At 40.3% G+C, this 18,399-nt stretch overlaps 1 protein-coding gene across 14 annotated transcripts in view; it reads right to left on the bottom strand.

Annotated features, from left to right (window-relative positions):
* LOC133496551 (ERC protein 2-like) overlaps positions 1 to 18,399 on the bottom strand; it is a 145,738-nt gene that overhangs the window by 79,794 nt on the left and 47,545 nt on the right. For 13 of the 14 annotated variants that reach the window (XR_009793815.1, XM_061812382.1, XM_061812313.1 and 10 more), the window contains 3 exons: positions 16,389 to 16,430; positions 15,924 to 16,117; positions 7,194 to 7,287 (listed from right to left, as the gene is read on the bottom strand). Coding sequence is in view for 13 of the 14 variants with exons in the window: in XM_061812382.1 (XP_061668366.1) it covers positions 7,194 to 7,287; positions 15,924 to 16,117; positions 16,389 to 16,430 (330 nt within the window). In the remaining variant the exon portion in view is untranslated. Of the gene's footprint in view, positions 1 to 4,606; positions 4,737 to 7,193; positions 7,288 to 15,923; positions 16,118 to 16,388; positions 16,431 to 18,399 lie in introns of those variants that run through there. The other variant, XM_061812371.1, reaches the window with a different exon arrangement.

Genomic DNA, 18,399 nt, shown 5'->3' with positions numbered 1-18,399 from the left:
TTTTCGTACTGGGTCTTCGGTTTTGGAAAGGGTACGAATCGAACTCCACCAACTAGCCTTTCAGGATACCGGTCGTCACTATTACAAAGTCCGTGACTACACCTCTTAACCATATTTTTTGTTAAATAACCCAAATACGCGATAAAACGCTAACTAACCCTATACTGGACCATGCAATGTTGTCAGAGAAAATGGCGGGAGCAAAAACGGGCTTTGGTCTATGCAGATCTCTGGCCTCTGATTGGTCAGTGACGCGGATTGCGCAATATCCACGGAGGGGACTGTATGTGGCACGGAAACTACTATGAGTGTGTCACCCTGATATACACACATCAACAACATTAAGTGCACGTGTACAATATAGTGAGGTCCATAAATGTATCAAAATTCGACAATGGTAAATAAGTAATAATAAAAAGGTGAGTTTCACTAATTACGGTGCCCAGATTGAAGAGGAACACATTTCGGAATGTCACATGTTTACAGTTGAATTAATACCCGCTAAACCTAACCTATGCAAAGTTACATTTAAAAAAAACCTTTTCAACATTGATGTCTGTGTTAGACTGTATGGATATAACTGACAATGTTGACGGTCAGTGTGACTTGTGTGAAAAGGAAACAATTGGGCGAAATGAATGAATGGAATGTATGGCTGCTTGAAAATGGGGGAGGTCAAATGACCGCCGTCTGTTGCGGTATAGCACCCAGTCTTCTCCCTCCTCCTCTCCCTTTGGCTTGCTAATTTTTTTACACGCTGGAGTGTTTGTCTAGTTGAGAGCAGGTGAGATCAATGGACACGCATGCCCTCCAACCATTCGGGCCCACTTGTCCCACCTGAGCGTCTGACAGACAGGATGTGACCTTAGGGCATCATTATCCGAACACAGGAAGTATGTAATTGTGTGACAGCAAGCACTTTACGAAAGGATGCGCCGCCGTAGTGGTCGGGATTGTTACCATGACGCGGTCGTAAAACTAGAAGAAGAAGAAGAAGTCATCTTTTTTCAATTGTGGCAATGTGTAGATTTCAGAGATAAGACAAATTATTGTTGGATCTAACATAAAGAAATGGAAATAGAAATGAAAGAAGAAGTGGAACGCACTCCACGGAGTGGGGCATAAAAAAAGGAGCGGGCCTCTTTTATGATGGGGCCAAATCGTTCGCACATTTTCAGGACGCTCTCCATCTCTGCATGTTTGGTAGGTGTGTTTCGCAGATGTCAGACCGTCTGCTCGCTGTTCGAGCAGATCACTCACGCGCGAGACTGGAAGGGGATTAACATTGTGGAGTACAGAACTTTGAAATGCAATTTTGATTCATAGTAGGCTGGAAACATACTGAAGCATCACTATAAAACAACATCGACCCAACATCTCTGGCAACAACAATTGACCTCATAATCGTCCAAGAGTAATTCACCCAGAAAACAATATATCAAAATGTCTAATATCACTAATCAAAGTCTGACGACACATGAGACGTGGGGGCGTTGATAAATGGATGGCTTGGAAGGATTTCCATTGTTTGATGTTTTTGTTTGAAAAGCTAAACTCTCCATTATGAAAGCCAATGGTCACCCACATCACACATGGATCTGTCAGCCCCACACTGGTCCACCACCCAGACTAGGCCCCGTGTCACAATCACATCATTAATAAGGAATACAATGCATTTTAGTGAAATTAGGGCTCTAATCATCTTAGTGGCGAGCCTGTGCGTGCTAATTTAGCTCAACTTCAAGGGAAAGACTCACAGCCTGGCTAAGGCTTACTAAGACTGGCTAAGCCGATTGAAGGCTCAGAGGTAAGGGCCAAATCTCTCTTGTCCATTTTCATCGGTGTTGCTGGTTCAAAGGCCGGGTTCAAATGCCACAGGGGGGTGTGCGGTGCAAGAGATTTGGACAGATAGTGGGACAAAGGCAGAAAGAAAAGAGTGGAGATAATTGGGTAAAACGAGGCTCGGGACGATGGCGGCAGGAGACGGAGCGAAGATACATTGAGGGTTTGAAGAAAGGCAACCCAGAACATTACCCATGCTCCATTTCAGCCAGTCAGGCTGATGGAAGACTTTCAGCGCATTACATATCATGAGACTGATTACTTTGAGACACAGAGGAGAAGAAAGAAAATTTCAAGGGGGGCAAATGTGAGAATGGTGCCAAGATCAGGTGATGTTTCACTGACCCAATACGGAGAGTCCAATCCCCCCCATTCTTAGTCTGGGCCACGGGTAGCAGACTGACAATGGTGGAACTGCATGCTTATGTTCACATGCAGCCTCCGTCTTCCGTGCATTACGTCATGTTGGCTCGCTCTGTTCAATGCGTTGACAGCCGTGAGCAGAGAGCATCATGGGTACAGAGCAGCTGGAACACCAAGTCAAATGGTTACCTTTTGTTGGGGAGACAGCATGACTGCTAGATTCTGGCTCAGTATGCATCAAGTCCATTCACCAGCGTGACAGAACAATGGCACAGTATGTTCTCTGCATGTAGGGGCCCGATTTATGGGGGAGTCGTTTCTCAGTTCACAGGGAGAAAAAAAAATGCCTCGGTGCGTGTGAAAAGACCCACCACCATATATATACACCTTTCATTTCCACCTGCCACTAAAGCTTGCCTACTAAACACTAGTTGTACATGTACAGATCGGGGGTGAATCAAGATCTATCAAAATGCATGGATAATGTACCGAAAATTAACAAGTAAATTCCAAACTTTGTGAGTTGAAGATAAACATATTACTTATTTATTGGGAAAAAAAAAGGGAACGTTTAAAAATCCCAGCCCAGGTTTTATGCCACACAGATTTAAAATCTGCTTGATGCTCACTTCAAACCTGCCTGATCTCCCTTCATCTTCAACAGCTTTTAAAAAACAGAATTCATGTCCATGTAATTCTGTTTTGCCTCAAACCTACTGACTGGGATCAATGTCATTGTCAGTAAAGTATTAAAATCCCTTTGAAGTAAACAGTTGTTTTGAAGCACCGCATTACTGGTTACTTGGTGCAATTGCGAGTTACTTAATAATTATTCCCTCGTAGCTCACGAACTAGCTTGTGGTTAAGTGCCTCATATCGCAGCACGAGAAGCCTTGCAATAACCCGGTGGGATGTATTCCAGCCACTGACACCTTAATGCGCATATATTTGAGGCTTAAACTTGTGATATGTGGAGGCAAAATAAAGGTGATAAAAAACTTAATATTTTTTTGGTTACAAGCATTGAGAAGAAACGTCTGCAAGGTTTGAGAGTGGAGATGACTGACGATTTTTTTAAAGTCTCATTTTGTATACTAGGTTAACAGGATTGTTAATACAAATTTGGCAGGGTTGTTAACAACACTTCTGTATTGCATGTAATTGAGAAGGGCCTTTAATTGTGTGTCTATCCTACACCATATTTGTTTTCATTTTAAACTTTTTTTATTTGGTTCCTATTTTCCCAAGTTATACGGTATACTTTGATACATATTGGTGCTGATGTGTGCGAGACTGTAAATGTATGTTATTGGAGTCATTAATGGCCTGGTATCACAAATATACTGGAAATTAAGAATGAAAGGAGTATTAATACCACTGAGGTTTCAAACACCGAGTTCAACCTTTTTTTCCTGCTACAACCACCCACACTTTTCTTTTATATTCCTCTTAGTATTTGTCTTTCTCTGTGTGAGGGAGGAGGTATTGAAATACACCGCAGAAATGTAAGTTGTAGTCGAAACCACTGGTAGCTGCCGTCTTTCTTATGACACATAACTAATGTGAGGCTATTTTCTATTCTCATTCAAATGCACACACGCACACACACATGCATGCACACACATACACACAAGGGGGAAGCACACTCATTCAACCCGTTCCTTAACTTAGCAGCAGACGCACAGAATGCAGACACATCTGCGAAATACACTTAAGGCACGTACCAATCTATCAGCCATCAATCATAAAGACTGCAGAACACAGAAAAAAGATATGAAACTACATTAAAAAGACAAAAGTCCTGGGACACAATCGCTTAATAAAATGAAGAATACATTAGGGTTCTAGATCTCGAACTCCCGCGGTTCTTCTCCATACCAAAGTATTTGGAAAACATGTATGCTTCCAGGCTGCTTACTGTCCCAGCATGACTATCCCGTTGTAAAAAAAAGCAAAACCCTTACAGGCATGATTCTGTGAGGTTGTTGTGTATGAACTTGAGTTACGGCCTCAACTTCATCAACCACTTTTGGGATGGGCTACTAGATCAAAGAAGGCCAACATGTATGTAAAAAACCATCACCTTGCAACAGTTCTTCTGAATGAATGCAAAAAAAAATAATAAAGCACACAGACACACTTGAAATCTCATTAATTATAATGACGAGCTGATAAACTGAACACATGCAAAGTCTTTGAGGATGTAAGGCTTAATGATACCTTATTTGGAATGTGTCTGGAGCGTCACATTATTGGAGTAATGACTTCACCCCAACCTCCCTGCAGTTATACACCTTATCCACCGGAGGGTGTAGCTCATACTCTTTGGGCTCCATGTTCTGCAGCCCTCTAAGACCTGAATGAATGTGTGCGGGAGTTATCCGGGCCACCTGTCTCAGGGCCCAAATGCGGGCCAGCTCCTCTTGAGCCCAGAGAACCTCTCGGTGTGCAGAAAAAGTATTTTTCCTCCCTTAAGTTCTTCTTCAAATCCCCTCTACACTCAGCTGTCTGCTGCATGGCATCCTGGTAAGCTGAGAGGGCAAGAGGATTTTATTTTAGAGGGTTTGTAAGCAACGTGATGACAACGAGAGTATTTTTAAAATATTCCGCACGTTCTTATACTGGGTAAATCCATGATTAAATGATTGTTCCTGGAAGGTTACACAGCTAAATTCCGAAGAGAAATGAAAGAGTCAACATCTGAAAAAATGTTAGGAGCGTTGTGGACTTCTACATGACGACATAAATGTGTGCAGGCAAGCGTGCGTGTGTGGACTCTACAACAGCCATGTCGAGGAGGAAAAGGATCACTCTCCACGTTGGCTGATGGAACTGTGAAAGAAAACACTGAAGAGAAATAATAAACCCACAGCGTCTCTCAGACTCTTTCATTTTGGGGTCGGTGGGGGACTCTCCTTCAAGTTCACACGTTCACACTGCAAAATCGCTGTGCGGTAATCTTTGGGTCATGTGGGCATTGAGACACTCTCAGCTAAAAATTCAGTCGGTGGACGCATGCTTGTTGCGATATACTCAAATAATTTGAAACCAACAGTCTTACCTGACCAATATAATATGGGGTCACAGTCTTTACAACCGTTGCAAATACGGAGATTCCATTGACTCTAATCATAGGACACCCAAATGAAGTAAATAAGTCATAGGGTGATAGTGAGAGCAGCAGTGGGATTTCCCCCCGTGGGTGAGAGAACGGTGCCAAGCCGGGCAAATCACAAGCGGAAACTTGTTGCTCGTCACGTCAGCGCCACGCAGCTGGAGGTGAGCGACAAACCCCTGTGCACTCATAGAGGGAGGCTGTGTGCGTCAGCCCTCCAGCGCAGTAATTGGACATGACAGACGGCCAGTAATTTGATGCACCAGAATCAACAAGTGCTGCTCTGACCCCGCCCATTTGAGATACACGCGCACACACATTTATACGAATCAACCCTACACGCACAACCCCCTGCTGCGTTGGTGCCACTGCTGGGACCCTGAGCGAAACCCTACCAGAAGGCTTTCCCCAGTACGTCAATATTCCCCTGTACATCAGTATGAAAACATGTACATCCTCCATCCATGTTATTTGACTTTTATCTTCAATGAGAGACTACCGCTGTCTTTCAAGGATACACAGAGAAGCCAAAAAAAATGGATGTCCATGTGGGGGAGGAATTGCGGGATAATTGGCTCTACAGAACCAGTCATCACCCAGGTCCCCGAGGAAAGGTCATTATAGAGTCTGAGGCTTGCTGCTGGGATGGAGGAATTAGAATCAAAACGATAAACCAGAATGAGTGAGAAAATGCAAACTTACAGCAGCTGTGCACTCCAGACACACAAATAAACACGCAATACATAAACATTACTCATAAAAAAGGTTTGGGAAATTCTCACTTTACAGGTGAACTTAATTTGACCTTCCCTAAACGTTTGAATACACAAGCCCAGTATATACAGTGTCCTGGTTTCATCATGACTGATAGTTCAACAACTCTTCTAAATGCTGCTCACATTTTGAAATCATAAGACCAACAACAAATCACTGGGTAAAGAGAGACTGAAAGAGTCCCAGAAAGGCACAGAAGTTGGGGATGTGTTTTGCAGTTCAGCTCTTTGTGAGAGAGTAACAACTTGAAAAAGTTGAACGTCAAATTAAGTTAACCTGTAAAGGTAATAGTGCATTGTACGTTCATGGTAAAATTTCACCTGAAAGCCAAGTATCACTAACTTTGTATTAGTAGTCAACACATACACTACATGTAAATCCACACAAAGCATGATCCAAACTAAAAAAAAAAAAAAAAAAAGTGTATATTTTTATTTTCATGATTTCATTCAGAGTAAGTATATGTGTGGTGTATGTAAAGTTTTATTTGACTGAATGTATAACTTAGGTGTAAAAACGAGAGGGAAATAAAAATGTGAAAGACAGCCAGAGAGAGGTGTGGTCGATATATCTCTCATATAGTTAAAGTATGATGGGCCACTTTGAGAGCCTAAAGTGAACATTTCCGAAGTGTGTTTTCTTTGTGTTGGCCTAGTGCGATGAAGACGGTGAAGCGGAGAGATGCTATCTCTTCATCCCACATAAACTTTCCTGCATGGACTGGGAGCGGGAAGATGGAGGCGCTGCCCTGTGTGTTTGTGTTTAGCCTCGGGGCATGTTTTGTTCCTCGCCAGTGCACAGATAACTGTAGAGCGGCAGAGGTGAAAAGTGAGCAAGATAGGGGTTCGCCGCACAATATTAACGCTGAGAAAACCCGACACACCAACGGCAATGTAATTACACAAAGAGGATAAATGCAACACAGTAAAGAGTGCCAATAGTATCTGTGAACAAAAGAAGAAAACACAGTTTCGAATCCCAATTTTGTCGTGATAAGAACTTTATACATACACACACATATATATATATTTACTTTTCCTCATTCACACACACACACACACACACATCCAGACACGCGCACACAACAATAATTTCAAACCTGCGATAAAGAGTGTGGATGTCCATCAGGCTGTGCATCTTTCCTTTTTTCACAAGGCACCATTTGCTTTTGGATATGAGGGGACTTGATTTCCCTTAAGATAAAAAAAAAAGAAAGGAAAGGTAATTAGTAACCAATTAAATAGTGATTGTTGATAGTGTGATTCTTAACATGGGTGATATTTGAAATAGTTTTAAATAAAAGTACAGGGAGTTCTTGGTGTAAGACTGTCTCGACCCAAGATGTTTCAACTTTATGACAACTGAGTCTTGTCCGCCATTATGGCCCCAGCACAATTGTGTTTCTTCTTAGCTCATGCATATGGATTATCTGTGTTTGTGCGCTGGGAGTTAATTTGCCCTTTTCGCCCACCTTTTTACACATTATGTTCCAAAAGAAGAAAGCTGTTTTTTTTTTTTTTTTTTTTTAAACCATGGAACCGAAGCTTAACACCATTTAAAAAAAAAAAAAAAAAAAAAAAAAAAAAAAAAAAAAAAAAAAACAGTGAAAGGATTAACACCGTGGCGATTATTATTGAGGACAAAGCCCATTTTGTAGCGCACGTGAAGGGTTTCAGCCCAATGAGGGATACAGTGATCACGAAGAACCTTTTTTGTGAAGAAAAAGAAAACGGAGCAACCTTCTTCTATCGTTGCCGAGATGGAAAGATAACTTACGTGATGGATCAAGGATACGAATCAACATAGGCTTTATATCAGTCTCTTCTTAACCCCGTACATTCAGATAAAGAACAGGTGGATTTATGAATCCCAATACACAAATGTAAACAAAACAAGTGTGTCAAGTCATGGTAGACGAGATGAGTCACCGCGTAAGTAAGTGTCAACTGCAAAGCACAAAGCAAATAGAATGTACACATGCCGACAGATGCCTCAATTGTCTCCTCAGGTCAGTTCCAATAGAAAAATTAGGGTGATGAGATTTCTTAATTTCCTTTCAAGTTCAGCAGACCTGCGGGTGTTTATTTATTTAATTCAACCAGTTATTAATTTATGGGTTTTATTGAACATACATGTAGTGGGAAAATAGCTAAAACCTATACAAGTTTAGCACTCCCACCATTTTGAGGGGTAAACCGTGAAAATGCAAGAAAGCTGACAGTGACAAATTAGCGCAAGAGAACTCTGTGGCACTGAAAACAAGCTTTGAGCAAGCAGCTGCTAAAACGTGCCACATTATTATTCCACATCCACGCTGGTGTGTTTATTTTGGGTCAGAGCTACAAGCTGCCCCCACATGTGGGCAAATATTTGCTGTCATTTCCCCCAAAATGTTGTTTGTGTGTGCTAAACATGAGTGATGTCGGCGAGCAATTCATTTAAATATGCCTTAAAAGGAAATAAAAAAGATAAAAACTCAACATACACACTGACCTACACGCACATACATGACAGAAATTCACTGCATGCCAACCAAAAGCATATTTGGGTAATCAAGTGGAAGAATTTTGCATTCTGGAAAGGGAATTTCCAGCAAAGGAAAGGCCTTTTCTGTTGCATGGCAGTTCTTTTGTCAACCACACCAAAGTAATATTGGTATCACACTGTGACATTGCTTCTGTTACGGCAGTCAGGCCTTCAGCAAGTCAGCCTAACTGTCAGCCGATCGCATGCTACTAGACAGAATCAGTGCCATCTCTCTATTTGAGGCCTGGTCGATGTTACAGTGGTTTTCAAATTGTCGTGTAAAACGCAAGAATGCCCCACCATGAAGTCACTTCAGTTGACCATCCATGACCAGCACTTCTCAAGATTGCCTGCTCCTTTGGCTGTTGGACCAGTCTCCTGTTACGGCCTTAAGCGATACAAAGTTTCCATGATTGTGCTACAAGATTAACTCAGTGTGAGTTTCCCATTTTCCCTCTTATTCTCTCTGCGGATTGTGGAATAAAACAAGTCTGTGGATTACAAACCATTGATCATCTGGGTCAAAACCAAGTTATCTTCAAAGCCTGATACGCTCAACTGTAGTGTGGGAGGTGATTGCCCTTAACTACAATGAATACTGGTTTTGATTTGACTTGTAACAGTTCATTTTTTAAATCTTTTCCAACCTTTCTGGTGTGCTGCATTTGGGTCCTTACCCACGCTCACCCTGTGAGAGTTTCATTTACAAGAACTTGAGCACGCTCCCCTCAACGCCATTAAATACCATATGGATGAAGTAGAGCGGCAATTCTGAGCCAGCCTCCCAAATCTCACAGTTGTCATTCTGGATGATTTTATAAGAATTAAAATGTTGCAATTAAGAGAAAGAAATCCACCCTTTTGTGTCCTTCCCCTCTTCCCTATCTGATGCTCACCTGCGCTTCCTTATCTCCGATTACCTCATGTATTAAACTGTGTGTCATCGTGTTGTGTTGAGAGTTCATTGTCATATCACGTTGTTGCCTCCAAGCATTCCTTGCTCTCGTCACTGACTCGTAGTATACGCTGACCACATTAAGTTATTTATTTTCCTACTTTTTTGGATACTGTTGGAGCTAATAGGGCTGGGGTTAGGATTTAGGGTTAGGTTAGGGTTAAGTCTTGCCACCTTTAAACCACTTTTCCTTAACCTTTGTAGGTTAGGGTTAGGGTTAGCTAATACTAATCAGGTCAAGAAGAGATGAAAAATGCTTCCTTTCAAACATAGGAAAGGACAGAACTGTTTTAAATATTTTCGACTCCACTTTTTCCGAGTATTTGCAAGCTTTTTTTGTTTTCCTGTTCACATTGCTTTCTATTTGTTTAAATATACGGTTACAAAAATATATACATATTTTGGGGGGGGGGTGTAAAGCCTGAAACACTTGACTTTCTACACAGTTTGTCGCTGGTCTGTTTTTTTTTTTCAGTACTGCTGCCATGTAAGATTGTGGGTAACGTATCTCCTTTCCTTTCAGAAAGATTGGTTAGTGTGAACAACGCTAAAAAGTGGGTGAAAGATTTCAATGAGGTGCCATTCCTGAGCATTTTTAGCTTGAACAACCTTTCCTCTAAGTACTTCCGCTCATCTCTCTCGAATAGAGAAGAAAGGAAAAATTCTTCACCAAAAACAAGAATCTGATGAGGCCTAGTGTATTTTTTGCAACTATCTTTTGACTCTGAGTCTTGAATTTGAAACCTATTCCTTTTACTTTCCATGAAAATAACACATTTAGACCAGTATCTCCTTTAATTCTATTAGCATCATGAAAATATATTATATGTAGTCAAGAGCCTCATCGAGAGACGTTGAGGAAAGGAATTTATTTCGAATACAATGTCTGTGTGTGTGTTTGGACAAGCTCAGAAGCATGTCCCCTGAAAAGTCACTGGCCATGAGGGCATATCAGCTCTCAAACGGCTACCGGCGCAGGTGTGTAAACCAGCAGACATGCTGGTCTCCTTTGATAGCTTATACAGTTTCATCCAACTATCCAGGAAAGGTTGATGGGGTATAAAAGTGTGAATAAGAATATCGGGGCTGCATGTGCACGCACTAAAACGTGATCATTATCGGAGGGGAGAACAGTGTTTTAGTTAGTGCAGTAAGATTTCTAAGATAGACAGAGTTGCTGGAGAGAGAGTGGAGAAACGCACTGTGCATGAAACCTGATACATTTGTAAGTCATTTTTCAGGTCCTTGTGCTTCTTCCACCTGGAGCACTCGACACATCCACGTTCCAAGACAAGCAGCTCCAATTTATTCCTGGCTCTGCAAGCAACTGTTTTTTTTTTTTCATCTTTTTTAAAGCATATTTTCCCATCAATCTTTTCCCATACGTGTCACTGTAATTTCTTTTATTGGTCTCAAATGCTTCCTAGGTCGGCAAAAAAAAAAAATTGCTGAACTACTGAGATAATTATCAATAATTAACATTTAATAAAATCGTTAAGACGGAATTTTAAAAGTCCCAAGTTTCAAAAGGATTGTGTCTTACTGAGTTACAAAACATTTGTGATGTCCAAGAACTGTTTATATTGTATAAATGTGGAGAAATAGTGTGAATGTTATTTTAGGCACTAAAAGGACATTTGTTGCTGAAAAGTCGTCTACAGTTTAGTAGTGTGTGTCATGAGCAATTCAACATTCTGAAGGCGAATGATCAGTTTGAATCTCAGAGTAATACAAAAACATAGATTTTTTTTTTCAAAGCTCATTCGGAAGCATTACATAGTCCATATTGAAGGACAAAAATTCGTGAACATTTAAAGATGATGAGTTGGGAGTTGTTCTGACAGAAACAACTGAACTGGGAAACAAAAAGTTACACTCGGAACTTAAATTGGACTTATATTTAAGGTTACTAGGAATATTCGTAGGAATAAGATGTTCAGACAGCAAAATTATTATTTTTAAAATACCTTCAGATTTATACTGTTTTTTTTTTATAAACAAAGGGGAACTAACAGCAAGCAACAAGACAAACAGCAGGTTATAACTAAAAAATGTTATGTTTGCAGAAAAAAAAGCAGATACCGTCTGAACATTTTTTTCTTTTTGAGAAGTAAAACAAATACTGCATTTGGGAACATGCTACAGATCAATGAAATTCAAAAGTAGCTGGCATTCGAACAGTTTTTTTCCCCACTGGCAATTAAGTCATTAAATTGTTGATCAGCGAACCTATTTTTCTGCCTTGTGCCATGTTAGGACACTGACTCACATCCTCCTCGTCCAATCAGTATTAGTAATATATATATATATATATATATATATATATATACATATTTTTTTATATTGATTTTTTTTTATATTTTGTACAACGCACGATTCGCCACTTTAAACTGCTCCCTTTGCACAATTGAAATTGTTAACACATCTACATAGATTTTACATCTTGCACCTCTTATAAGGAATAGTTCCCATAAACAGAAATGTCTCGTGTTCTTGTTGCTATGTTGTTCCTTGTTCTGCATGTCGTATCAGGGCAGCACAGAGTGCTGAAAAAAAATTCCTTGTGTGTTTTTCCACACTTGGGCATTAAAGCTGATTGTGATTTAAATGGTGAAAAGAAGGCGAGGAAATGGGAACTCAGAAAGTTTAGAGTGAGGGAGTCGGGACAACACTAAAGTTTTATTGGAGGCATTCGTCCTGATGCAGTGCTGAAAGATCCAAACAGGATTTTGCGAGGTGTGTGGGGCGGTAGTTGGGTGGAGGTGGCATTAGGACCACTGAATACACAAATTGCTTGTGTATACCCCCACTTATACTCTTGTTCGATTAACTTGTAAAATTCACTTAGTCACCACACTTCAGTTGTACAGTCGAGTTCACGATCTTCTACTGCATGCTTCGTCTCCTGTGTTTGTCCTGTCCTATCTTGTCCAGTCCTTCCCTCACAGGCTGTAGCGCTACAGTCTCATGCAACAACCATATTTAATGTTGAAGATATGTAATGATTTCCTTTACTCATCTTGTTCACAATTAGCGCGTTGTCCCCCTCCCCCCATAAATTCTGTTCTGTTTGAATGATCTTCAATAAACTTCAATTTTAATACTAAGAAACCACAGAGGAAACTTAAAAACTCCACTGCTAAGGTAAAAGTGTTACAGGCATAAAACTAATGCCATTCTCCATTTTGCTTGATCTAATACCTTAAAATGACAAAACAAAACAAAAAAAATACACATTCCAAATGCTACTGAGGCAACTACTGTGTAGTGTTTGCACACGCATAGACAACCCTCTTTTCCTGAAACTCTCCCTTACAAACCAGAGTGCTTACAATGTCACACAATGGGATACGGTCAGACTGGGAGGAAGATTTAATTTCCAAAGTTAATTCCCCGTATCAACAAAGAAATTTTCAAAACTAAACGAGTAAAAAATCTTTTTTTTCTGGTCTTTTCCCAGATTCGCAAAACAAACCATCTGATGGTTTATTATTTACAAGTATGTTGCTGTGTGCTTTACACTTATATAACTACGCATGTTTTTACAGTATCTACAGCTGCATTATACAGGATCAACTATCATGGGTTCAAAATAATAAATAAAATAATAAGGGTACAAATAGTTTGAACTGATGTAGAGTTGTATTATCAGATATAAAACTAAACTCCAATGTAACATTGTAGTCACATATAATATTTTCTTTTTTGTTTCTTTTTTGGAAATAAAACATCGTATTTTCTCATTTTTTCCCTTTCTAAAAAAAGTTATTCTGCTCTTCAAATTCAATAAATGGAAATTATATGGATGGATTCAATGGATTCCCTCTGATAACTCGTGCGACTATCACCTCGGAATTCCAAACCATGCTGTGCTAGAAGAAGTTGGGAACGCAAACTGCACGCAGACAAAATGTAAACGTACTTCGAGGCTGACGGCTCCATAGTTGATACATGTGGAGCTTGAGGTCCAGAGATGGAACAAGAACACACACACACACACACACACACACACACACACACACACAGAATAGACTGTCTCCAAAGTCTGCAGCAGCTACTATATTCATTACATTTGATCTTTCTGGGTTCCCACAGAGGCTGATTTAGTAAGAGGCCGATTTAGTTTCCATATCAAAATGGTGAGTCTTTTAAAACGGCTAATAAATAAGACAGGAAACGTTGAATGTAGTGGATGCACACCGAGGTTCTATTACACCAGAGACAAAGAAATTCAGAACAATAAAAAACGTCTCTCTTCTTTGCGCATTTATTTTTTATACTTTGACAGAAAAAAAATAAAAATACTTGACACTTTGAGACAAAAATATTCAAAATGAATATTTATAATATTCGGCCAGAACAACAAACTAATTTACAGTGAAGAAAATAAGTACTTGAACACCCTGCTGTAGTGCAAGTTCTCCCACTGAGAAATCATGGAGGTGTCTGAAATTTTCATCAGCACCTTCATTTTGATAAATTTTATTTGTGTGATACAGCTGCAAATAAGTATGTGAACACCGATCTATCAGCTAGAACCCTCTAAGACCTGTTAGTCTGCCTTTAAAAGTCCACCTCCACTCCATGTATTATCCTGAATCAGATGGACCTGTGTGAGGTCGTTAGCTGCATAAAGACACCTGCACACCTCATACAATTAGTAAGACTCAAACTTGTAACATGGCCAAGACCAAAGAGCTGTCCAAAGACACCAGAGACAAAATTGTACACCTTCACATGCCTGAAAAGGGCTACGGAGAAATTGCCAGGCAGCTAGGTGAAAAAAGGTCCACTGTTGGAGCAATCATTAGAAAATGGAAGAAGCGAAACATGACGGTCAATCTCAATCGGAGTGGAACCCCATGCAAAATATCACCTCGTGGAGAGGATGACCGCGGCCATGTATTGTGAGATTTCGGGGAACAACCTCTTTCCCTCAGTCACAGCATTGAAGACGGCTCATGACAGGGTCTTTCAACATGACAATGACCCAAAGCACACAGTCAGGAAAACCAAAGAGTGGCTCTGTAAGAAGCCTATCAAGGTTATGGTGTGGCCTAGCCAGTCTCCAGACCTAAACCCAAAAGAAAATCTTTGGAGGGAGCTGAAACTCTGTGTGTCTTAGCGACAGCCCAGAAACCTGTCTGATCTAGAGAAGATCTGTATAGAGGAGTGGGGCCAAAATCCCTCCTGCAGTGTGTGCAAACCTGGTGAACAACTACAGGAAACGTTTGACCTCTGTAATAACAAACAAAGGCTACTGTACCAAATACTAACATTGGATTTCTCAGGTTTTCAAATACTTATTTGCATTTGTATCACACAAATAAATCATTTTAAAAAATCATAAAATGTGATTTCTGGATTTTTCTTTTTAGATTATCTCTCTCACAATGGACATGCAACTACGATGAAAATTTCAGACCCCTCCATGATTTCTAAGTGGGAGAACTTGCAAGATAGCAGGATGTTCAAATACTTATTTTCTTCACTGTAATTACATACATAGACACACCATGCCGATCCCAATGCGTAAATCAGGTGATAATTGAGCAGAACGTTTCCAGTTTGAAGGAGCTCACTATAAATAGCATCTGGGAGGGACGCACCACCTATAGCATCAGCATACAGCTGACTGCATCAGTCCAACATAAAATCACAGATAAAAATGCTTGTGTTTGTATAAATAATACACCATTATTGGATACTTGAACTCAGACATGTGAAAGCACAGCAAGTGAAAAGGGAAAACATGCACGACAGGACTGACAAATCTGGAAATAGTGCTTTCTTTGCAGTTGGAATCACAAATGAGAACTGTGATTTCCTGCGGAAAAAATATATGGCACATTGAACTGCTCCACAGGGAGACCAAGCTTCCGGTCATTTTGGAGCTAATACGTCAGTTTAAGTGTTACACATAAAGTATGAAAGAGTCTAAACAGTCAATGTCACGTGTTTGCCAATGCTAATATGCATTATGTGTTTAACAGGCACAAACACACACACACACACACACACACACACATCTTCTCACCCACAGCTGCAAACATTTAAGCACCAAAAAACCAAGATAAAACATTTAGTTGAAGTATTAAAAGTGAGGTGTACACAAGTCAATATACACGATTGTGGGACTGCATCAAAGAAAAAATGAGGATGGAAGCACTTTCCAGAGGTAGGTTGAAGAAATAGCAAGTTTATATCTTGTGGATTGTTCCTTTATAAATAGAATACTTGGGCAGGAATCAGGTACTCAAAACGTTACGGTAACTGGGGAAGACACTGCTTAAGGATACCCAGAAGGGGACGATACATGCCGCTTGTATTCATTTAGAAGTCACTCACCTCTCAAGATCATTTATTCTCTTCTCTTTGCCAGATCTGTCCATCTCAGCGTTCTTCAGTGCCACCATCAACCTCGTGACCTCCGCTTGTGACTTCCCAGACTCTTCCCTGTAGCGAGCCACTTCCTGCTCCAGAAGCTTCAGGCGATCGGCGATGTCGGGACACTTGCGCAATGTGTCCTCTGGGTTTTGGGCCTTGGCGGAGGCAAGTTCATGCATCAGGTGCACAGATATTGACGGGGCATTTCGGAATCCTCAAAACATTAGCAATACATCAAATAGTATTTACAAGAGCTCAAAGGGATATTAAATACATTAGGCCAAATTAGAACTACACATTCAGTACTGGTCAAACAGATGTTTTTGTTCAGAGGCATGAGAGAGTTTTTTAACCTAACTTTGCACTACTCTCTACTATCTCTCTGAGATAAAGACACAAACAAAAGGAACATAACATGGAACATACCGTGGAGCTCACAGCTGGTAACGCATCCATTGTGGCTGGCATCTAGAGGATGACAGAATTACAATTTGATTATTGTGTGAGATGAAAAAAAAGTCATACTGGCTTTTCGTAATTTCAAATTTTTGCTAACTGAAAAGTCGGAAAGAGACAGATAAAACAACAATGTTGACACAGTTTAAGTGAAGCAGAATAATTTTATCAGTTCTCTCCCTGGGGCAAGCTTCATGCAGCGATAACTGTTCATTATTCAGTTTTGAAAACTCAAACTGCATTAACTGAGACATCCATACTCCGATAAAGGTTATTGGGATCAAGTTGGTTGCTATTCACTTTCTTTGGATGCATTTCAAACTCTAAAGCTTTGGGACTCCAGTGAATCATAGGGAGCCCCATTCTCCTCACATTTTGAAAACACTGAACACTGTTCAACCTTCCCAGGAGTTGGCGGCCTACAAAGATTAACCCAAGAGAACAGCAATGACTCAACCAGCTGACCAATAAAGGAAGTCAGGCCAACTTCTAAAGAACTGCAGACCTCCCTTGCCTCAGTTTAGGTCAATGATTATGACGCATCAATAAGGAAGAGACTTATTGGGGGGGGGGGTGTCAATAGAATCCATGACAGAGTTCCAAGGTGAAAACCAATGCTGACAAAAGTCATATAAAGGTTTGTCTAACTTTTGGGGAACAAAAAAAAAAAAAAAAAAAATCATTCCCAAGACGCTTGGGAGAGTATTATATGGATTGAAGAGATGAGAGTTGAGCTTTTTGGAAGTTGTGTCTTGTTCCATGCATCTATTTATCTATTTTCTTGCCACTTATCCTCACTGGGGTCGGAGGAGCCTATACCGTCTATCCTCGGGCATGAGGCGGGATACAACTTGAACTGGATTTCACAGAGATGTGAAAGACTCCTTGCTAGTTCTAGAAAATGCTTGATTTCAGTTGCTGCTTAGGATGGCCCAACCACTTATTTGGTTTAGGGGGCTATTACTTTTTCCACAGAGGGCCAGGTAACTCTCAAACACAGTCACCGTTTAAATACAGCATTTTATGATCAATTGGGTAATATAGGCGTGATATTTACTTTTATTTATTGTTTTTTTGATTATCTTAAATACCATGTAACCCTAACCAAAACGAGGAGTGTTGAAAATGGATGGTTGGATGAGGTTAAGCAATTTGTATCACTTTTATATACATTCATCCATCCATCCATCCATTTTCTTAGACGCTTATCCTCACAAGGGTCACGAGGAGTTCTGGAGCCTATCCCAGCTGTGTACGGGCAAGAGGTGGGGTACACCCTAAACTGGTTGCCAGCCAATCGCAGGGCACATCGAGACAAACAGCCACACTCACAATCACACCGAGGGGCAATTTAGAATGTCCAATTAATGTTGCATGTTTTTGGGATGTGGGAAGAAATCCATACAGGCACGGGGAGAACATCTCCATACAAGCAGGTCCGGGATTAAACCCGGGACCTCAGAACTGTGAGGCCAAACGCTTTCCAGCTGATCCTGATTGAAATGTGTGTAAATTTAGGGCATATTATATCCATATATTGCAGGTGCCATTCTCACAATGACATTTTTTCAGATGATCTAAAATGATTTTATATTTTGGGCAGAAAATATATTCTCTGCCGGTGAATTTTTTCATCTACTGATCTACTGGTGAGTCAAAAAGTTGATTCTGGGCCCTTGTTTGTGTAGAAATGTTTATCACAAGCCTTCTAGTTATTGAAATTTCTATAACTATTGTCAATATAACTTGAAGTATTGATGCTAAGGGGCTATTATTCACACATTTCATATCTCTCTGTTAGTGCAATTCCATCTATTTAAATACTGTATAGCAAATGAAAGAGTGGCTGATGTAGCAAAAATAGCTAGCAAGTGGTGTTTTTTAAGCTTTTTTGACCCAATTAGGAAAGCTCACTTCCTTCTGAGAGCATCTTTTAATGTTGATCTCTTTGGAAAAACTAGAGTTTACTTCCTGCAGTCCT

Source organism: Syngnathoides biaculeatus, chromosome 2 (genome assembly GCF_019802595.1).
Source record: "Syngnathoides biaculeatus isolate LvHL_M chromosome 2, ASM1980259v1, whole genome shotgun sequence".
Lineage (NCBI taxonomy): Eukaryota > Metazoa > Chordata > Actinopteri > Syngnathiformes > Syngnathidae > Syngnathoides > Syngnathoides biaculeatus.
Note: the sequence above shows the minus strand (reverse complement) of the source record. Positions and strands in the feature narration are given on the sequence as shown.